Raw genomic sequence first — 23,319 nt, 5'->3', positions numbered from 1 at the left:
AAAACCACTAAAATCCCTTTCAAAATGTATATTTTGTAATGACATTTTACAATATAACCATTTTTACTGCATTTCTGATCAAATAAAAGCAGACTCTGTGAATATTATGCAACAAAAATATTCAAAGTTTTTTCAAAAGTTTCACACATTATGTATATAATAAACAAAGATTTCCTCATTGATTTGATTCTCACTACATGAAGCACTGCTCAAATCTGTGAGTGCACAAGAATGAGGACAGCAGCGCTGCACGAACAGAACAAACGTTTAATAAGGAACACAAGCTGAACACATTGTTTTAAAACAGGAACATGAGTGTAGAACATGATAAAACAGGTGTGTGTGGGTCACACCAGCCTGAGCTTGAGCATGGTCCTCCAGCGGTCCTTCAGGTTGACGGCGGTGCGTCCGGTGAAAGGGAATGAGGAGCGGATCTTCTCCCAGTGTCCCACGCCGAAGCGCCGCACTCCCTCCTTCAGCCACTCCGACTCCTGCACCGTCCACATCTGACACACACACACACGCGTTAGTGCACGCTCTCACACACACACACACACACGTTAGTGCACACTCACACACACACACACACGTTAGTGCACGCTCACACACACACACACACGTTAGTGCACGCTCACACACACACACACACGTTAGTGCACGCTCACACACACACACACACGTTAGTGCACGCTCACACACACACACACACACGTTAGTGCACGCTCACACACACACACACACACACACACACACAGGAGCGGCTGACGGACACATACACACCTTCCTGCTGTACTTCTTACTGGATCGGCCTGAAACAGAGACAGAAGCAGAACCGTGAGCGAGTGATCACAGCAGCGGTTTGTCACGCATGTGTGTGATACGCATCCTCTATGATAATTGATGTGGAAGCTGACATTATCAAGTCACTCGTTGTGCACAAATACAAACGTGCTACTTCCACTGCATGATTACAATACAGTGACTACAATGAAATTCAAAATACGGAGCAAAAATGTCCCACACAAGTTATTTCTGTAAGAAATGTTTTAGCAATATCACACAAGCAAGAGTGGTGATATATCAGCACAACTGCACAGATACGACATATTTTATACAATTCAATAAGTTCCATTTTAAGCACAACGTTGTTTGTTTTCTGTCAATTTTGCTGTATTTCACTGATGAAAACAGATCCAAACCACTGTTGTGCATCTGAGCAACAGTGTTACATCATTGCTGAATGAATCTGCATTTATACTAATCAATGATTCAACGATCCGTTCATAAGGAGTCACTTGCTTCGTTCCTGAATCAATCAGCTGTTGAAATGAATCAGTTGAGTGAATAATTCAATGACTCACTCATTACCAGTTTTAGTTTCATGTTTTAAAATATTGTTTTGTTATTTTAATATTTAAAACACTATTTTTTAAATAATCTCCTGGCATTATTTTGTAGCACTTTATTTTACTATGTCCTTTTACAATATTTTTTTATTTTTAACATGTTACATGCACTTACTATTGCATAATTACATAATTATAATAAACTATGCATAATTACATGCAAGTAACCCTAAGCCAAACCCTAACCCTATAGTAAGTGCATGCAGTTAATTAATATTACTCGTTACAGTGTAATTATACATTTAAGTACTAAGGACACATTAAAATAAAGTGTAACCCATTATTAATGAAACCGTAATTTTACTGTAAATGCATTTAATTGCTGCTTCAGGTGCAAAGCTGGATTTTGTTGATACTGATTTCCTTTGATTAGTAACAGTCTACAGCAGGGATCCTCAAATGTGGCCCACTCCTGCAGAGTTTAGCTCTAACCCTAATCAAACACACCTGAGGTGCTAATCAGAGTCTTCAAGATCATTAGAGAATCACAGGTAGGGGAGTTTGATCAGGGTTGGAGCTAAACTCTGCAGCAGACTGGACCTCCAGGGTAAGATTTGAGGAACCCTGGTCTACAGTGACTTGAAAGTATCTTCTTATAACACAAAAGATGCATACTTCTAACAAGGTTAGAAAAACATGTCCCTATAAAGGTAAATTTCTCCTGTAAATCAGTTTAAGGTGTCAAATACAGTATCAGTACATTTCTATCTGAGCACTGCACAGAATATGAAGAAAACCAGCTCAAAACACACTATATCATCAAAATATCACCACAAAACACCGTCTAATCATCATTAGCAATGATAATCATTGATATCAGTATGGCTCAGCCCCAGACGCTGTGTGTGTACCTGAAGTGGCGCTGAACAGTGACTCCTCGTCGCTCCAGTTCTCATGCGTCCCGGACACGTCCTGCCATCGGGCCCTGAGAGAAACACACACACACACACAGGGTCAGTCCGTGTCAAACACACACACTAACTCGCTCCAGTCACACGGACCTCCTCCTCCTGTGAGCTCCTCCAGAGGACGGAGAGCTGCTGCGGCGGCGGTGCGTCTGCGCTGCAGGAGACGAGCTGTGATCCTCAGACTCACTGGACACGGTCACACTCCTGAGGAGAAGACATACGTCACACACGCCCCGCCAGAGCTGTGAGGAGGAGGATGTACAGTCAGAAACACACCTGTTCTGCTCCTGTGTGTCTGCGGCTGAGCGGCTGCTGCTGCTGGGACGAGCAGGAGTTGAGTGCTGGACAGATGAACCTCCATCCTCCACCTCCATCACACACTCAGACTCACTGAAACACACACACACAGGCAGTTATTCAATTCAACACTCCACAGGCAAAACCACTTGACATGTCTTCTTTCAGACTAAAGGAAAGAAAACATCCAAAACTCACATTTAAGCATCTATTTGTAGATTTCAATGTCAATCCATATATTTAAAGGTTGTGAGTTGTTGTTTTTTTACTAATGCGGTTCGATTGAGCTTCAATCGTTTGAAACCAAATCTTCCTTTAAATTGACAGAGAAATCAACATGTTGTTAATCACATGACGCCCCCCACACACACAGCAGCACTTTTCTACAGTACATTGTCAGTGTGTGTGAATGACAGGTGTCCTGTACCTGCTCTGGTCCTGTGTCTCTCTGTCTGAGCGTCTGACGGATGCAGGGCTGCTGGGACGAGCAGGAGTCGAGTTCTCCACTGATTTACCCACACTGAAACACACACACACACACACACACACACACACACTGCAGTCAGCAATGAGAACAGCTACATATGAGGTAGGGCAGGGAAAAAAGTCCCAGTCCTCACCTGTGATCGCTCTTCTGCTGCTGTTTGTGTCTGGATGAGCGTCTGCTGGACGGAGGAGACGCAGCGTGATCCTCAGACTCCACATCACTGGACAGAACGATCCTGCAGGAGACAGCGCTCAGTGACTCTAAACATACACACACACGTCTGAGGAGGAGATAGAGAGATGAAGGCACCTGTGTTTTTTGTGTGTCTCTCTGTCTGAGCGTCTGACGGATGCAGGGCTGCTGGGACGAGCAGGAGTCGAGATCTCCACCGATTCACCCACACTGAAACACACACACACACACACACACACACACACTGCAGTCACAGGGTTGCTGCAGGATTTTTAAGCTCAAATTTAAGACTTTTTAAAGACCTGCACAAATACAATGAATACCATATGAGCGGGGTAGGGGAATGTCTATGGTAAACTATTAAACTGTAAAAAGCATGATTTACATGATTTTCAGATAGAAGTTTTCACAAAAACAAAGTTTTATAAAATGATACACTTCATATTTCAGCCTTTAAACCAATTTTTAAGTTTTAATTTAAATGGACGAGTCACAAGTATTAATTATTACATTAACTTTATTATTGTAGAACTTGGTCGAAAACAAGAACACACACACAGGTCTATTAACAGCACTGCAACATTGCGGAGGAAGTTGCTCTTTTCACTATCTGTGGCCATAACATTCATTAACGACCAGCGCCGCGCTCAAGCATCCTGCTCTGCTCTCCTTAACGTCTCACGAGACCCCTAAAACAAAGGGGCATATGTGTGGAAAAATCTGGAATGCATTTAAAACGGGACTTCACGGTTGTTTCTTATCACTAAAGCATAATTCAACCAGAAACAGGACGAAACCCTTGGTGTCTGGAAAGCCTGCAGCACCGACCCTCCCGATATCTCCTGACCATTAACACATAAATTCAATGATTGTATCAAGCAGGAGAGATGTTTTTATGATGAGACTGGACGTTGAAGTCTCACAGATACATGTCCAACGGGACACTCATGACCCCGGACAACTCTTCTCTCGCTCACATCTCACATTCCTTTTCTTCTTATTAACAGACAAAGAGACTCAAACCTTGCTTAAAACTTCCAAAAAGAACAAAGTATAATTGTTTCTGCTATTAAAGCAATATACTCAAAAGTACAATATATTTACAATATATATTCAGGTAGTATTTCATGAAATTAAGCTTGCTGTGTTATTGGGATCTATGGTATTGTTGTAATCTCTTGATGTCTAATTTTTCCCGATCACTATTGTTTAGTTTCACATGCTTGCTGTGATTATTTAGGATAGTTTAATCTATGCCTTAACCGCGTAATAGATCAAATTTATATGTACTTTGGGTATGCAAAATACTTTGTGTTTGATTTCGAATGAAAGCTAGTTGTGGATGAAAATGGACCTCTCATCATAATGTATGATGAAAACACTTATAGGAATCTGCTAAAATATGCTCTTTATTTTATTAAATAATGCAGCAACAGATTTATGCGTGGAAAACAGCCGTGCGGGGCGGGGCTCCGCCCTACAGAGACACTTGTGATTGGATCAAACAGCAAAAGGGGTGGACTGAGGTCAGCCCGTTAAAAGACAGACACCCAACTTTGGGAGTGCTCTGTTCTCTTTGCTTGTGCGCGCGCTGTTTGAACCTTCGGCTCCTGCTCTGATCTCGCTGTTAAGCGCTTCCAGCCAAGACTTAGTCAAACTTCTAAAGAAACTTTAACATCTGAAGCCGTACGAAGTGAAACAGACTTCCTTAGAGCGTCATCACGTCACAGAGAAACCAACCAATCGCAAGAGGGCATCCCCAGTGACATCACGCAACAGCGATTTCAATAGCTAATCCGCACCCGGGGCTCCCTCAACCAGGTAAGGAACGGAAACTCAGCTTAAAGCAAGTACGATCAAACAAATCTTCTTAATTCTGCTGGAAACTGGTTGCACTCATCTTTAAGAGTAAAGATAGTAAAGTTCCCTGCTTGTGAATCCCTCAGACTGAAGTTAGAGCATTCTTGAAAACGAGCATTAGAACCTTAAACTCTCTTCATCGCAAAACAATTCATTGCAATGTGTGTGTTTGTGTTTACGCATTCTGTTTGTGTTATTTAGCTTAGTAGTTGTGTAGAGTAGTAAATAAACTTTGATTTATTAAGAAATCTTTGTCTGGTGCTGTGTGATTTTCAAGTATTAAACTATTTGCCAAAGATCGCGTTACCTATGCTCAAAATTCACCTAATCAATTCTGTGTTATTGACGTGGCCACGGGGAATAAAACTGAGTTATTAAGAGATAACGTACTGATTTTAATGCTTGCTGGACAAGTCGTTAATGAGGTATCGTTAACAAGATATAAGTTGGACGTTTTGATTAATATCGATTAATCCTGTAAATATCAATATCGAATCTTGAGAATAGATTCCCTAAAAGCTAATTTAAAATAAGGGCTAATCCTTTACATTATCAATAAATTATTATATTAACAAACACATTTTACTGTTTAGATTTTTATAATGAGTTATCTTCTTATCGATCCACCAGTTCACATTTACAGCTCTGCGTGTTTGCAGGGTAAAAACATGGGTTGATTTTCACATTGGTCTGAACAAAAACAACCCAATGTTCCTGAAATGCCGGAGGCTGCAGTTCTAGAGCATAGGACCCTATTTTTTGGGACAGCGCTATCTACTCCAACAGAGGAGACCTGATTCAAACATCAAACAAACAGATGCAAAGACTAGACCCATGGAAGCTAGGGATGCACGATATTATCGGACTGATATCGGAATCGGCCGATAATGGCTTTAAATGTAAATATTGGCATCGGCCCGATATGAAAAATTATGCCGATATGTCTTGCCGATAAGAGGAATACGTTAACTCACATGTGCTCAGGGTGTGCTATTAATTAGATCACATCAGCAGTGTGGCTCATTCTTGAAGCAAAGGTTTGTCTGAATGATGATTTTTAATCTGTAGGGGGCACTGTTGGCCTACTTCTAATTAAATTAAAAGTAAAATAGCCTACACAAATAACATTTTGACTGCGTTTCTGATTAAATAAAGCAGTAATTGATGTCATAAAATAATGAGTATGTTTTAATTTAATGGTCATAAGCTATAGTTTACATGGAAAAAAAAATTCTCTCAATCACAAACATAACACCTGTAAATTAAATAATTTTATATATACTGATTTATTCATTATTAAATGTGTACTATGTTTTATTTTTTAAACAAATCATGAGCTCTAAAAGATTTTCAGAATTTTTACAACTCTTCTGTTTTAGACCGCCTACAAATGTTAAATCTTAAAATAAAATGTTAGGGTTAACACTGCATCTTTCTGGGGGAAATGCAGTGATTGATATAGTTTATAGTTATTTTCAAAGCTTCAAAGTACTGTCAAAAAAACTTCATTGTTGTTTATTTAATTCTAATAAATAAGTTCTTGTTAAAAACTAACCAAAGTTAAAAATATCTTGCTTATAATTTCTGCACAGGAGAGACTTGGTGTTGTTTCCAAACAAAAGGAAATATATCGGTATCGGCAAAAATGAGTGGAAAAATATTGTCATATCGGATATAGGCAAAATTACAATATTGTGCATCCCTAATGGAAACTATTAATTTTTTTTTATCTTTCCATCTTATTTTTAATGTAAGAGCTAGCATGAACTGTTTGAGAGGGAGTCAGCAATCTCCATTTAACCTACTTAGCTGTGCAAAACAGTTAACTGTAAAACTGGCTGGAAGATCTGACATAATACATACAAAAAATTTAAATATAAAATAAAATAAAAAATAAAAACTAAAAACTATAGGGTCCTATAAATCCAGTTCTGAAACTACAGCCTCTGGTATTGCATGAATACACTGCTCACAACAGCAGCCTTATAGAACATGCACATTCATTCTCTGCCAGCAGGAGGCGCTTTCGGAACAGCTTCCACGGTAACAGCAGCATTGCACTGGACTTTGAAACATGCAGCGCTCATAGTTTAATTATAGCCTTTTGAAGTTTAATCGTCACATTAAGCTGTATCGCGATTCTGGTCTGTACCCAAATTTAAGACCTCTTGAAATCATGATTAAGATTTTCTTGTACAATTAAAGACTTTTTAAGGACCCGCGGGAACCCCGAGTCAGCAGTGAGAACAGCTACATATGAGGTAGCGCAGGGAAAAAAGTCCCAGTCCTCACCTGTGATCGCTCTTCTGCTGCTGTTTGTGTCTGGATGAGCGTCTGCTGGACGGAGGAGACACAGCGTGATCCTCAGACTCCACATCACTGGACAGAACGATCCTGCAGGAGACAGCACTCAGTGACTCTAAACATACACACACACGTCTGAGGATGATGATAGAGAGAGATGAAGGCACCTGTGTTTTTTGTGTGTCTCTCTGTCTGAGCGTCTGACGGATGCAGGGCTGCTGGGATGAGCAGGAGTCGAGATTTCCGCCGATTCACCCACACTGAAACACACACACACACACACACACACACACTGCAGTCAGCAATGAGAACAGCTACATATGAGGTAGGGCAGGGAAAAAAGTCCCAGTCCTCACCTGTGATCGCTCTTCTGCTGCTGTTTGTGTCTGGATGAGCGTCTGCTGGACGGAGGAGACGCAGCGTGATCCTCAGACTCCACATCACTGGACAGGACGATCCTGCAGGAGACAGCACTCAGTGACTCTAAACATACACACACACGTCTGAGGATGAGATAGAGAGATGAAGGCACCTGTGTTTTTTGTGTGTCTCTCTGTCTGAGCGTCTGACGGATGCAGGGCTGCTGGGATGAGCAGGAGTCGAGATCTCCGCCGATTCACCCACACTGAAACACACACACACACACACACACACACACACACACACACACACACACACTGCAGTCAGCAATGAGAACAGCTACATATGAGGTAGGGCAGGGAAAAAAGTCCCAGTCCTCACCTGTGATCGCTCTTCTGCTGCTGTTTGTGTCTGGATGAGCGTCTGCTGGACGGAGGAGACGCAGCGTGATCCTCAGACTCCACATCACTGGACAGGACGATCCTGCAGGAGACAGCACTCAGTGACTCTAAACATACACACACACGTCTGAGGAGGAGATAGAGAGATGAAGGCACCTGTGTTTTTTGTGTGTGCCTCTGACGGCCGGAGAGCTGCTGCTGGGACGAGCGGGAGAAGAGACCTGAGCTGATGAACACTGCACCTCCATCATCACACACTCAGACAAACTGAAACACACACACACACACACACACAAACGTGAAATCACAGTACTAGTATTTACAGCTGTCTGAATCTCGCAGCTTTCACTCAAACCACAGAGAGTCATTAAAGGTGTCATAGAATGCATTGATACAGTATTTTAAATTGTTCTCTGATATCTACACAGAAGGTATGTGGCTTAGGTAAGGGCAAATAAAATCTCCAGAAACGGTTTTATATGTCCATTTACAACCCTAGGATTTCTCCCCAGAATGAAACGGCCTGTTATTGGCTTATTTGGAAGGGTCATGAATAATAATGAGCTCTGCTCTGATTGGCTGTTTCACAGTGCGGCTCATTTCAGTAACTCACAGCAAGAAGGAAAATATATATTTAAATACTTTCTCTCGCAGTTATATCGTCGGGTAATTATACTGTCTATAAAATGCGGGCATCAGGGAGCCATTATGGCACTTATTGGCACTTATAAACACGATTTAACCCTCAAAGGCCGAGACAGCCGCCCGCAGCTAAAAATAACTATTGTTCTTAAATCTTTCATAACTTTTGAACTGCTAATCCTATCTGAATGCTTTAAAAGGTGTCGTAAAGCAGAGATTCTCCATTTGTCTCAGTTGGATATTCACAGGCTCCGTAGCGTACGTGATTACGTCATCACATTTTGACATTGATTCGTCAGAAGAAACCAATGCATTTCGTCCCTCTGAGCCAAACAGAAATGATTGTTGAGGCTTAGTCCCACCCCCCGTGCCCAGATTGGCTCAAACTGTCACACATTCAACCATTAAACAAAGGTTTAGGTCTTTTGAACCACCATTTAGGATGTTTCTTTGGAAATATAAACAAAGTGTGTCGTGCGAGCATAAAAACAAACACACAATAACACATTAGCATGAGAGCACTCTCTGAAAAAGCACAGAAAACATACGAATGAGTAGAAAAACAAGGATGAAAAAGCGGTACATATCAGTTAAAGCACTGGGATTCATGTCTCCGCGTCGCTAGGCCATGTCCTGGTGCAGAGTACAGCCAGCGGATCCATCCATTTATATTATGTAAATAATTCTAATATAGTTCATAACGATCATTTTAACTATTTTTCCTGTTGCACTCTATATTTCTCGCTCATTTTGTGTGTAGTGTGTCAATATTTTTGTTGCAGAAGAATTTGTGCAGTTGTTTTCACTATTAGCTGCACGGTTTGTGTTTATTATTCATACTCAGATTGAAAATATATTTCTCTGAAAAAAAGTCACTTGTTACTGTGTTTTCTTATTATATAACATTGATTCCATTTTCTTTTCAGGGGGAAGTCGTGGCCTAATGGTTAGAGAGTCGGACTCGTAATCCAAAGGTTGCGGGTTCGAGTCTCGGGCCGGCAGGGATTGTAGGTGGAGGGAGTGAATGTCCAGCGCTCTCTCCACCCTCAATACCACGACTGAGGTGCCCTTGAGCAAGACACCGAACCCCCAACTGCTCCCCGGGCGCCGCAGCATAAATGCTGCCCACTGCTCCGGGTGTGTGTTCACGGTGTGTGTGTGTTCACTGCTGTGTGTGTGTGTGTTCACTGCTGTGTGTGTGTGTTCACTGCTGTGTGTGTGTGTGTGTGTGTGTGTGTGTGTGTGTTCACTGCTGTGTGTGTGTGTGTTCACTGCTGTGTGTGTGTGTTCACTGCTATGTGTGTGTGTGTGTGTGTGTGTGTTCACTGCTGTGTGTGTGTGTGTTCACTGCTGTGTGTGTGTGTTCACTGCTATGTGTGTGTGTGTGTGTGTGTGTGTGTGTGTGTGTGTGTGTTCACTGCTGTGTGTGTGTGTTCACTGCTGTGTGTGTGTGTGTGTGTGTGTGTGTGTGTGTTCACTGCTGTGTGTGTGCACGTTGGATGGGTTAAATGCAGAGCACGAATTCCGAGTATGGGTCACCATACTTGGCAGTATGTCACTTCACTTCACTTTACACCCTAAACTTTCATGACACATCTATATTGTTAGTCACTAAATAGACCTGTTTTTCACAGATAAGCGCCTATAACAATATTGCAATAAATGGCTATAACTTGCTTTGGGGATGTTATTTGTGGACAAAATTTTATTTGGAAGTGTAAAACACCCAGATACAACTTTCTAAAGAAAACAAATCCAGTACTGTGTGTCAGCTTGAGCACAGAGTAAAAATAACACCCAATTGTTGCTTGCGTTTTTCTTAAAATTTTGGAAATTCATTCATTCTTAGAGAAAACAAAAGGAAAATATGGAGTTTAAATGAGCTAGACTGAAACTTCAAGTTCTCTTGTTTATAATGATATATGGCACTTGATGCTGACTGCTAGAACAGGTCTGAAAAAACATTTTCTTGTTCAAACACCTTCTGTCCTGCATCAGTCCAGCCGTTTCCCGAGGCTCGTCACTGGAGTTTGACATTATTAGCACTGTGTTTGAAGGATGGGTTCTGAATACAGTCACTGAACAATCAACACCAGCGGCATTAACCTCATTAAAGCTGAATGAGAAGCTGTACTAACAGCTGATCAGATGCTGATGCTATGAGTGTGAGCTCCTGTGAGTCCCAGCCCTCACCTGTGATCGCTCTTCTTCTGCTGTTTGTGTCTGGATGAGCGTCTGCTGGACGGAGAAGGATCCTCAGACTCCACATCACTGGACAGAACGATCCTGCAGATCACACAGATCCAAACAATGACGTGAGGAGATCAATAGCACTCAGCGTAGAGTGAGAGTTGCACACTCTTTATAACGCAGCAAACATGACGGCAGTGTGGAAGCGTTTAAAACGGTCCGAGAGCGACTCTAAAATCATTACAATCACTGCTGTCGAGAGACTGCTTAGAGCTGCACCTCATGTCTCTGATGAGAAGAGGAAGGGGTGGATGTTGCTGGTTACTGTATGAGGATGAAAATCACCAAATGGCCTTAAACGATGGTAAATAAACCACAGAATGTTATGTTTTTTAATACACGGGTCAATATCACTGTAAATAACTCGTATGCCATGATAACGTAACATAAAAATGACTATGAAAGGGTGTGTTATATTAGGCTAAGTTTTTATATTCATAAAAGCATTTCTTGGCTAGATTTTTTTTTTAGTTTTGTGTAAGAGGATGCTTGCTATTTTGCTTTGTCCCATGCACTACTCATTAAATTTGAAAGAGTAGAATAGTCAAATCATAAAATTAAAATGTTTTGTTCTCCATTAATACTTTTTGTTAAACTCAATTTGAGTGTCTTGATCATTTGGTAATAAGCACTTACTTGCTTTTCCCAAGCTTAACATGTCCACCCTGTCGCCATAAAATATGTCAGAAGTGAATAGAATACAGTATTTTCAAAATATGCAAGTTTAAATCTACCAAATTCTCTTCAGCAACCAGACCAAATATTTAGTCACAGTCACCGTTTTTTGTAAGCTAATATGCTAACTGAAGATCAAACTGTCCAGCTAGACTCGATAGATTGGACAGATGCATGACAGGATGGACTGAAGGAAAGTTAATGGGGAGGGGGCGGTATATCAATGTGATTGAGGATGTAATTATATTTATATTATAGAAGCTGAATAAATGTTTCATTTTCATATTTTGTCATGATTTGTGTGTTCTGCATTATGTATCCCACCGCCATGTGCTGGTCCACCCTGTCATCTTGATATGTTACAATAATAATTCAATCATCTCTATATAATCCAGTGTGTTTAATAGCTAGGTGTGGGGGCAACCACATGCAAACAAAAAACTACATCCAAATATCAGTTTTCTCCAAATAAGAAAAAATACATGTGTGAAGTGTATGAGTTTCTTTAAAAACACATGGTTTACATAAAATCTTTTATGCATTTATGATTTGAAAGCAAACAAATAACCCTGTTTAGGAAAGGGACATCATTTCAGAAAATATCATTTGCATCCAATTTTTGCAATGAAAACGTATTTAACAGTAATGTATGTGTCCATAACAGGGTGGACATATCTTATGGTTTATGCTTCGAATAATGGCCCATAATTATCTAAATAAATGTGTGGGAGCACAGCTAATATGTTTCTATAGTACTTGAGTGTCTACTATTAAATGATATGTTCTGAAGACGAACGAAGCTTTTACGGGTTTGCAATGACATGGGGGTAAGTGATTAATGACAACATTTTCAGTTTGGGGTGGAGTATCCCTTTAAATCTATAGGAGTGGTTGGATTTATTCACGCATGTTCACAGATTTACTTAAACCTTCTTACTTTTCAGATTCTTTTTTTTCTTTATCTCTTTATTTAAATTTTCTTGAAACAACACACACACACGTCACATAAATAGGTACTATACAGAAAAATACATCAAACACGTTTAGCTGTAACACTGTACATGACTTTGGAGCCAAGAACATTAAAGGTATACATTAAACCATCTCACCCTTCCCAAAAAAACTAAAAAAGGTGTAGAAGGTTACTTCAAGTGCTTTACAATCAGGGATGTTGTACATGAGCATCAGTGTAAATAAACTTTTTTACCCTAATGGACGGCAACATCTATCCAAATAGTGTATATTCAGACAGTTTGATTAAAAGAGATGAATCCAATATATTCAGTCTGCCTGTAAGAACAGTCTTATTGGTTTCCAGATCTTGATGAAAGTGGATAACTTATCTTTTAATATCAATCTCAGTTCTTCCAAATGTAACATATTTCCCAGTTCTCTTGCCCACATCTCAAAAGTAGGGACAGAATCTGCTTTCCACATCTGGAAGACCAGTTTTTTTGCAAACAACGTGCAGAGTGAAATGGCCTGTGTTTGATATTTACTACAAAAGGCATTCTCTGTACCTAAAAGTCCAATACAAGGCTCGGACTCCAAGAAATTAGAAATTTAAATATTCATTTCCAAATTGGCTGAATTTGACTACATGACCATGAAGAATGAAACCGGGTGCCCTCTAACGTTTTGCACTTATTACAGAGCGGGGAAACCGTGGGATAAATGATGAAGTTTTAATAGATTAATGAAGCCTATGAACTACCTTGAACTGAATCAAATTATGTCTAGCATTTACAGAGCATGCATGTACATTTCTCAAGCACTCATCCCACGTTTCATGAATATTAAAACCCATGTCCTCTTCCCAATCATGTTTTATTCTCTGAGTGTTATCCACCTTTTATACAAATAATTTGAAACATTTGACAGAGTACCACTCGCAGCAGGGTGCACATGAACAATACTCTCTAAAGTTGGATAGAAATTCAGAACTTCAGTCTGAAATGTGCTTCCTAACAAAGTCTCTGACTTTATAACAGAAAGAATGAGCAGGAACCAGAGCATAGTATTGTTTTAGTTGTTCAGAGGAACCAAATGTACCTTCCCTATAAAGATCTTGTTTTGTTACTATACCCATGTTTCCATTGAAAAGAGATCGTATCTTGTAACCCCGGAGGGAAAACATGATGGTTACAGATCAGGGTATCCTGATAGAAATCTGGAATTTTCAAACATACCTTGATTTGTTTCCATACTTTAATTAGGTTTGAAATAACTGTTACCATTGATATTTTTTACGCGTTTCAAATTCTTATTTACAGCATTATCATAATAGGCTGTATATTAACTTATTGGGAGAAAACCCGTAGTTCTGTGTGAAATCAGACATTGAGCACCTCCATACAGCCAAAATGATCATAACAGATCAGTAAACAGTTAAAGTGGCATCGGTGCAGCCCTACCTTTTAAAAATTAATTCTAGTACCTAAAGAAACATCAATAGAAATGCTGCTGCTGATGATTTGCTGATGATGTTGAGACAAAGACGGTACTTACATCGGAGTCTAGGACGCAGTTATTGCCTTTCCACATCTAACAACATCTGCGTTCCTGTAAGTCGGCGACAGACTAAACGAGCGTCTTATACTGGTGCGGTCCTCAGCAACTTATCTTCACTTGTTCGTTCGAAGTTACCTTCTGTGGTGCGCCAGAGCCGTGTAAATGTCGCGCTGTTTAATGCGCGCTCAGTAAACAACAAAGCTCTGCTTCTGTCGGACATCATAGCAGATCGAAAACTGGACCTTTTGTTTTTAACTGAAACATGGCATAAACAAAATGATGGCCTCCTCTTTAACCAGATTACTCCTGAGGGGTATGGACTGTTTGACCTCCCGCGCCTTACTGGTAGAGGTGGGGGAATTATTGTGGTTTATAATCTGCAATTCAACATCAGCGCTGTGCGCGTACCACAGTTCACATCATTTGAATGCCTTGTTCTGAGCATTTCTGCCCCTAAAGCAATTACCATTGCTACTGTTTATCGACCACCAAAGCCAAATGAAGCTTTTATGTCTGAGTTTGCTGATTTGTTGTCCATACTGTGTTTTAAATTCAAGAACATCCTTATTTTGGGGGATTTTAACATTCACATTGACCAAAATGACTGTATGTTGACAAAGAATTTTCTATTTTTGTTGGACTGTTTTAATCTTAAACAGCTTGTTAGCGGCCCGACACACAACAAAGGTCACACATTAGACCTTGTGATTGCAACTGATGAAATTGTTTCACAGCTGTCTTCTGTGGACATTGGTCTTTCTGATCACTTTGCAATCTTTTTTAATCTGGATATGTCTCTCTCTTGTACTACTTTATCACACACTGTTAATTTCCGTAAATGGAAATCAATTAACTCATCTGATTTTGCTGACACTGTTGTTTCCTCTCTTAGTGTTTTTCCATCAGCTGTTCTTGAAGATAAGATCCTGCAGTTGAATACTGTTCTTGCTTCTAATTTGGATTATTTTGCTCCCCTCAAGTCTCGCTGTGTTTCTTTTGCTCGTTCCGCCCCTTGGTATAATGACGACCTGCGCTCTAAGAAAGTTGCTTGTCGTAAATTGGAGCGCAGGTGGCGTGTCTCAGGTCTGAATGTATTTTATCAAGCTTGGAAAGACCACTTGGGGGAATATAGAACTGAAATTGAGTCTGCCAGATCTGTTTATTTTTCTCAGATTATAGATAATAATCAAAGTAATCCCAGGCATCTTTTCCATACTATTAACAGACTTCTCAAAGTTAATGATGGTATTTCTCTACCTGTATCAAATAAGTTGTGTAATGATTTTCTTAATTTTTTCAGTTCCAAAATTGACAACGTTTACAAACTTATCCAAGTTGTACCTGTTCCATCTTCTACAGTTTCCTCGTCTTGCTTTCATGGCACATTGTTCACAACTTTTTCTCAAATTGACTCTGAATTGCTTATTAGGGAGGTATCAGGTATGAAAGCTACCACTTGCGTTCTTGATCCCCTCCCTACAAGCTTATTTAAGTCTTGTTTTGACTCTTTGTGTCCAGCTGTTCTCAGCATTGTTAATGATTCTCTGTGTACTGGTGTTGTACCAGCAGCATTGAAAACTGCTGCTTTAACACCTGTTCCAAAGAACCATAATGCTGACTTGGATAACTTGAATAATTACCGTCCTATATCAAACCTTCCATTTCTTGCTAAAGTTTTAGAACGTGTTGTTGCTTTGCAGCTCCACAATCATCTCATAGTAAATAATCTTTTTGAACCCCTTCAGTCTGGCTTCCGAAAATTTCATAGTACTGAGACAGCTTTGGTCAAGGTCACTAATGATCTGCTAATAGCCTCAGATTCTGGCTCTCTCTCCATTCTTATTCTTCTTGATCTTAGTGCCGCCTTCGATACTGTTAATCATATTGTTTTACTTAAACGTCTGGAAACTGTCTTTGGTGTTTCTGAGACTGTTTTAACTTGGTTTAGATCTTACCTCACTGATCGTCAACAGTTTGTTTATATGAATGGTTCAAGGTCTGAGATGGGCTCTGTCCGCACGGGTGTTCCTCAAGGTTCAATTTTAGGCCCTTTACTTTTTAGCATTTACATATTTCCACTCGGTCTGCTTTTAAGATCACTTGGGCTTAACTATCATTTTTATGCAGACGACACTCAGATTTATATTCATTCTAGGCCTGGTCAAAATTTGGACGTACCTTTCTTAACACATTGTATTTCTGAGATAAAAATATGGATGTCTGAAAATTTCCTCTGTCTAAACAATGATAAGACTGAGGTCCTGCTTATTGGCACTTCTTATCAGCTTCGTAAAACTGGTTCAATAATTTTAAACATCGATGGTTCTGTTTTGGAGTCACAGCCTAAATTAAAAAATTTAGGAGTAATATTTGACTCGAGTTTATCTTTTGACTATCACGTGCAGTATATTGTCAAAAACTCTTTTTTTCATCTCAGAAATATTGCGAGACTCCGTTCTATGCTATCCCTTCCTGTGACTGAAAGGCTTATAAACACCCTAGTTTTTTCTCGCATTGACTACTGTAATGCACTTCTTGCTGGGGTTCCTAAAACCACACTTAATAAATTGCAATATGTGCAAAACTCCGCTGCTAGGATCCTGACTGGTGCCAGAAAAAATGAGCATATTACACCAATTCTCAAGTCTTTGCATTGGCTCCCGGTCAGGTTTAGAGTTGATTTTAAAATTCTTATGCTCACATATAAGGCACTGCATGGTCTGGCCCCTCAATATATGTCTGCTCTTTTAACTTTATATACACCTAAGCGTCATTTACGATCTTCACAAGCTGGTTTATTGGTAGTTCCTCAGACACGGATGCGCTCTGTAGGGGACAGGGCTTTTTCTTCCTATGCTCCCAGGCTTTGGAATGTACTCCCTCTACAAATTAGAGATGCTCAGAATTTAAGCATTTTTAAGTCTTATTTAAAAACTCATTTTTTTAGGTTAGCTTTTTCTTGACTGTTTTGATTTTAAATGATATCTTAGTCTGTTTTTAATTAGTTGTCTTTTGTGTGTTGTACTTTTATTTGTTTCGTTTTATTATGTGAAGCGCTTTGAGAAACTGTTTAAAGGCGCTATATAAAAATAAAGTTATTATTATTATTATTATTATTTCGGTCAGTCATGTGACCATCATCCATGACATGAGTGTGATAGTGACTGATATAACATATATATATAGACAGAACGCACCTGTGGTGTTTGTGTGTGTCTGAGCGTCTGCTGGGACGAGCAGGAGTGCAGATCTGAGCTGATGAACCCTCACTGAAACACACACACTGTGGTCAGAGACTGGACACATAAAGACATGATCTGTCATGTGAGCTGCTGCTGAACCTGTTGTGGTTCTGTGGGGATGTGTGTCTGACAGGCGGAGGGCTGCTGGGACACATCTGGACCTCAGGGCCACTGGGAATGACGATCCTGAAACACACACAGACTTTAGAGAAGAGCTCACAACACAAGAGAGATCAGAACAATAACAGCTATTCTGTTTTAATCGTTTGTCTGTGTGGTTATGGTTATTAGAGGAGGGATGATCTTCCGAATGTCTTCTGGAATGGATTCTGAGCTCAGTTTTTAACAGCGGATGGCTCTCTAGGCTAGTTTTTAACCGCACACTCATATGCTCATGAAGAAGAGCAGATTAATGCACGCAGTTAAACATCTAAAGCCCTCTAACACCTGCACTCTCTATTCCTTCTCAAACTGCTCGTTTTCTTTAAAAACAAACAAAAAAGGCCTCTTAACACTGGCTCTCTATTCTATCTTGTTTTCTTTTTATTTATTATATAATTAAATAAAGCCACCTCGCTGTGTGTACTGTGTTAGGCTAACTGAGACGTGTTACAGCACTTGCATATCACTGCTCTTTTCTTGGTTTTGATTGCTTCTATTCTCCTCATTTGTAAGTGGTTTTGGATAAAGGCATCTGATAAATGACTGAATGTAAATGTACTTGCACCTCGTGAGAGCCACCTGTCGCTTCAACCTTTTTGAACTTCATGAATGATTATTAGAATGAGGATTTTCATAGTTGAATCAGAATTGTTGAATCTTGCTGATAGTTGACTGATAGTTGAATCATATGTTTGGGAGAAAAATACATTACCAAGAGAGTCATAATTACTGATGTTAACACACAGGGAAAATGTGTAACGGACGCCTCGCAGATACAAAAATCATGTTTTGATTAAAAGATAGTTAACATTAAACGTCAGCGAAACCCTAAGAATTCACAGCATTTTTTACAACAGTGCTCTCATTATAACGTTATATATATGACAGAAGTTATTGAAGATGACCAGAAGAATGAAGCATTTGATAGCAGGTTTTTAATCAGTGGGATTTAACATTCATCTCATCTAGAATACGCTTCATTATTTATACAACATAACGTTATATTACGACTTATATATCTGCACAAACGCCTCGAATGCATGAACGTGTCTGCGGCTCTGAATGAACTCCTTTTGGGGACGCGCTCATCACGCAACAACGTGCAGAAACAAGGCAACTAAACTCGTTATTATAATAGTGTTCTCATTATAATGTTATGTATATGACAGTCCCAGTCATAGTTATTAATATTCTGCATTGTTTGTCCTGCTCGCGCTGAAGAGATAATCACCGTAGTACTATAATGAAGCACTTTACTGCAGCAGAACTCAACCAAATGCATCTTATATGAGATAAATAATATATACACAATATATATAAACTGGCTGAAATCACTCATACCCTACTTGATCGAAAAACCCCAGTCTGCCACTCTGCCTGAGTCAGTTTGAGTCCTGCTGAAGATTTAAATCCCTGCTGCTAAGATGCTCCTCTGTCGGTCACGGATTATGGAAAGTGAAACTTAAATCTATCGCACGTTGAAATATTTATTAAAAGCTTCCTTTTCAGATTCTTATTTACAGCATTATCATAATAGGCTGAATATTAACTTAATTGGAGAAAACCAGTAGTTCTGTGTGAAATCATCATATAGCCAAAATGATCATAACACCCCGCAAATATTGGACTGTGAGATTGGTATCGAATCAGGCTCCTCCTATCCAAGCATCAAATCTAAGACTATTCAGGGTCACCCCTAATTATTTTATGTTCAAGTAGTGTGTGTAAGGAACGGGAAGCACACGGAGTCATCTGCTGTTCAAAACTGAGCTCAGAATCGACTCGAGAGAGAATCGCCATGCATTCAGAAAACCTCAGTATTGATCCACGCGTCGCTCTATCGCCGGTTATAGCTGGGCTGTTAGCATGTGGCGGTCAGTGACCTGTGAGGCGAGCTGATCTGCGTCTCCTCCTGAGCGCCGCTGGTGTGGTTCTGAGCCTCCTCCTCCTCTTCATCACTGAGCTGGCTGTCGTCCTCCTGCACCAGGCGTGAGATGGTCATGCCGGCGTATGGCAGCTGGCTCTCTCGGTCCAGGGGCGTCTCGGACAGGGCCAGGTGCAGCTCGGGGCCGGCCGGCTCGGGCCTCTCCTGCTCCTCCAGCTCCTGCTGTAGCTGCGTGAAGGAGACGCTGACGCTGTAGCGCTCGCTCAGCACGCCGTACACTTGCTGTAGACTGCGCAGACTCAGACGCGCTGCGGGACGCAGAGACACCACGCTAACACACACACACACACACACACACCTCACAGTTACACACTAGCACAGGATCTGTTCATCAGTGCTGGGGGTAATGCATTACGAGCAATACCAGATAAGCAATATGATACGAAATAAGCAAGGGCAGTTTCCCATGTCTTGACTGACAGCTCTCCCTTCACTGTGCTGAGAGAAACCAGGAGTAAGAGCAGAGACTGAGTGAAAGGGCCTTTACTACTGCCAAAAATACAACTTTTGGGTTTTCTGTTATTAAAAATTAAAATAAACAAGCCCAACCCAGGTGACAAAAAGTAACGTAATTACTAGTAACATTCTTTTTCTTTAAATAACTCCATTAAGCTTTATTTTATTTCAGTTTTAGTCATTTCTGTATATTTTCAGAGTTACCAGACAGCATTTCTAATGTTCATTTAGGATTTTTAACTATGTTTGTTAGTTTTTTTCCTCTAATATTTATATTTTATTAGACAGATGTAATGCACAGGAATGAACAGGTTTTTCCTTTCATAGCTTCAAGGCTTCAGTAATTGTGCTTCTCTCAAATTATTAGTTATTGCTTGTATTCATATTTTCAGTTATCTTTTTATATTTCAAGTTCATTTAATTACAGTTTGAGTTTTAGTCATTTAGGTGTGCTTTTCTTTTCAATTTTTTTTCTATTCATTTTATCAAAATGTTATTTTTGTACTTTTTTCAGTTAGTTGCCAAGGCCTTTAAGCTTTTAAGTGGTAGAATTTATTCATATATTTTCAATGGGCTTTTCTGTTTATGTCATGTATAATATAAATTATTATATATTGATATACAGTATACATGTTATATGAATAAATATAATTGTAACATTTAATATTATTATTTAATATTTGTGTACTATTTTTAGATGCTAAGGCAACATTTATAACGATCGTTTAAGTTTTAAATATTATTTTAGTATTATGTACTATTCAAATCAGCTTTTATTTTTATATGTTCAGTTTTCATTTCATTTATTTATATTATAACAATGTCCATATTATAATATAAATTTCTAATTTGTTTTCACGTTTCTCATACAGTATTAATCTCTGCAGCAGCTGTATTTGAATGAGTAGTAGTGTGTTCAGTAACAGCACTAGTTCTGTGTGCGTTTACCCATGATCCTCTGCGGCAGTGCAGGTCTTCTGTCTGTTCTGTGAGGATGAGGTGACGGGCTCAGACCTGACGGCGGGATGTCCGGAGCGCTTCAGCATCTGCACACACACACACACAGGTGAGGAGAGGCAGGAGCGTCTGAGGCGAGCGGGGCGAGTGAAGCGGTGATGTACCTGCAGGAGGAAGGGCTCGGGGACGTGGTAGAGCCGCTCGATGAAGTCTAGCATGTCCTGCTTGAAGTCTGCGTACGAGCTGAGCTGCAGCACGGAGTGAGAGGAGCGCCGGCGCCGGATCAGGCTCAGCAGCAGCTTCCTCTGCACACAGAGAGAGAGAGAGACGTCACAGACCGGAGACACAGCAGCACACAGGAGCTCCGTCAGCTCCTCACCTTCCCGGCCGAGTCTGTGGCGTCGCTGAAGTGTGTGAGCAGCACCTCCTCGGCCCTGGCGAACTCCCCGGCGCGGATGCACACCATGATCAGCTGCACAGAGACAGACAGAGAGACACTGACACCACATCAACACATTCTGACACCAGTTTTTCTGCTAACAGCGGTCACAATGGCTGCTATTTCTGTTGCATATGAGAAACATCAAATGGCAAACGAACATTATTACTGCATTATTCATTTCAGGATTTGTACAACCTTCTGAGAGCGCAATTCAAGACTCTCAAGAACTCACACGGCTGTTTTCAGCTCTTTAGAGCTCTAACAAACGATCAAAAATAAATGTTATTTTAATGGGATGACCAAAATATTTTTTGTGGTAAACAAACACTCATTTAAAATAAAAACAAAATACATCAAATCAGCATTATAACCAGCAGAGGAGCACTTATTAGCTTGTTAGTCATTCATTTGTACGTTTTGCTTTATATTTTGAAATGATAAAATATCAAGTTGCGTTTATAATGACTGAAGTCGTGGGTCAGTTCTGTGTAATACTGCAGAAGAGGAACGCAGCTGGTTTAGTGTCTGACCGTCTGGATGATGGCCTGCTGGACGCGCTCCTGCTCCCGCTGGGGGACGCTCATGTCCCGGCAGATGCTCTCCAGCACGCTCAGGGCCGACTCCAGAGGGGTCTTGGGCTCCTCAAACGTCAGATCTGAAACACCAAAGCCAACGATTCAACTTTTAATAATGTAAATAATAATCTACACAATGAGGAATAAAAATGTGTATCATGATTTTTCTCTTCTTTAATTCAAGGTGATGTAAACTGAATCATTATATGTTTTATGGTAATTACACAATAACAATGTTTTGTATATGTAACAGTTTTATTGTCCAGTAAAAATGATCATTTTGTAGATTTTAACTAATTCTCCATCAATACAGACGCTGTATATTTACAGTCTTTGGCTGTGGCCATTGCCAGTTTTCTCACGGACACGGAAACTATATAAGAGCTGAAGTGTGTATTTGGACGAGACCGGAGCGCACGTGACTTCCGGTCACTCACCGAGCTTGTCTCCGTTGTTGATCCGGGACAGGAACTGCATGCAGCGCAGCTTCACGATCATGTCGCTGTGTCCGTCGACGGGTCTGACCACCAGATCTGACACGACACAGGGACATTAGTGAGCAGCACACAGGTGTAGCGCTAATGCTAATGCTAGCGCGGATGTAAACAAACTGTGACTCACTCTCGATGATGCTGGTGAAGTGCGTGAAGGCCGTGTAGTCCGCGTCTCTGAAGGCCTGAAGCGCCTTGAACACATAATAGTCGAAGCTCCATCGGTTGATGATCTGCTCGTCGCTCAGAAAGCGCTCTTTAGTCGCGGACTCGCTCATTCTGACCAGAGTTTATCTCCACACGCGCTTCCCGCGCTCCTCACACTGCAGCAGGGGGCGGGGCCCAGCGGCAGGCGCAGCCTCTGATTGGACAGAGCGGTGTCGACGCCATCAGCGACGTTATATGAGGAATAAACTGCTCTTTATTAATAATAATAAGTAGTGGAAACTGCACAAATACACATATTTAGAGAATCGTTAGTTAATATATTTACTCATTTTGTTTGAAGTTTCAAATGTCATACACATAAATGTTGAGTTGGGAAATAAACCATGTTTAGTATTTCTATACCTAGCTTTGTTTTGTTTATTGGTCCTAAATATATAAATAATAATAAATTACACTGTTTTGTATACAAAAAAGTTGCACATTCCCACTATGAGTCTGTGGATTTCTTTTAATTTTATTTTTGCATGCATTTTTGATTGTTTTGTTTTTTTCAACCCTGATATTAGGAGTTTTAGGACAAATATTAAT

At 40.3% G+C, this 23,319-nt stretch overlaps 1 protein-coding gene across 6 annotated transcripts; it reads right to left on the bottom strand.

Annotated features, from left to right (window-relative positions):
• Window positions 1-14: 14 nt before the first annotated feature.
• On the bottom strand, window positions 15-22,977 carry LOC306861568 (uncharacterized protein). 6 transcript variants are annotated; one of them, XM_079403922.1, is made up of 24 exons: window positions 22,694-22,917; window positions 22,510-22,605; window positions 22,028-22,152; window positions 21,435-21,527; window positions 21,220-21,360; window positions 21,047-21,144; window positions 19,581-19,913; window positions 17,635-17,721; window positions 17,491-17,562; window positions 11,051-11,143; window positions 8,372-8,482; window positions 8,196-8,297; window positions 7,987-8,079; window positions 7,811-7,912; window positions 7,622-7,714; window positions 7,443-7,544; window positions 3,408-3,500; window positions 3,232-3,333; window positions 3,039-3,131; window positions 2,591-2,704; window positions 2,408-2,518; window positions 2,258-2,331; window positions 781-809; window positions 73-506 (listed from the first exon to the last, which is right to left on the bottom strand). In XM_079403922.1, exons 1-24 carry the CDS (start codon window positions 22,839-22,841, stop codon window positions 348-350), a joined length of 2,664 nt encoding a protein of 887 aa, XP_079260048.1. In that variant the 5' UTR covers window positions 22,842-22,917; the 3' UTR covers window positions 73-347. The 6 variants fall into 6 exon arrangements, with proteins under 6 accessions (XP_079260050.1, XP_079260048.1, XP_079260049.1 ...); XM_079403923.1 differs by lacking the exon at window positions 21,435-21,527 and having other exon boundaries at window positions 249-506; XM_079403924.1 differs by lacking the exons at window positions 7,443-7,544; window positions 7,622-7,714 and having other exon boundaries at window positions 15-506; window positions 22,694-22,977.
• Window positions 22,978-23,319: the final 342 nt, after the last annotated feature.

Source organism: Barbus barbus (genome assembly GCF_936440315.1).
Source record: "Barbus barbus genome assembly, chromosome: 42".
Classification (NCBI taxonomy): domain Eukaryota; kingdom Metazoa; phylum Chordata; class Actinopteri; order Cypriniformes; family Cyprinidae; genus Barbus; species Barbus barbus.
Note: the sequence above shows the minus strand (reverse complement) of the source record. Positions and strands in the feature narration are given on the sequence as shown.

Bases quoted from the DNA above. Each gene is read 5' to 3' on its own strand.
- LOC306861568 (XM_079403922.1), bottom strand. From the start codon at position 22,841: ATGAGCGAGTCCGCGACTAAAGAGCGCTTTCTGAGCGACGAGCAGATC. The intron at 17,563-17,634 runs GTTCAGCAGCAG...TGTGTGTTTCAG, and splicing joins TCCCCACAGAACCACAACAG to TGAGGGTTCATCAGCTCAGA. The intron at 2,332-2,407 runs GTCCGTGTGACT...TGTTTCTCTCAG, and splicing joins GGAGCTCACAGGAGGAGGAG to GGCCCGATGGCAGGACGTGT.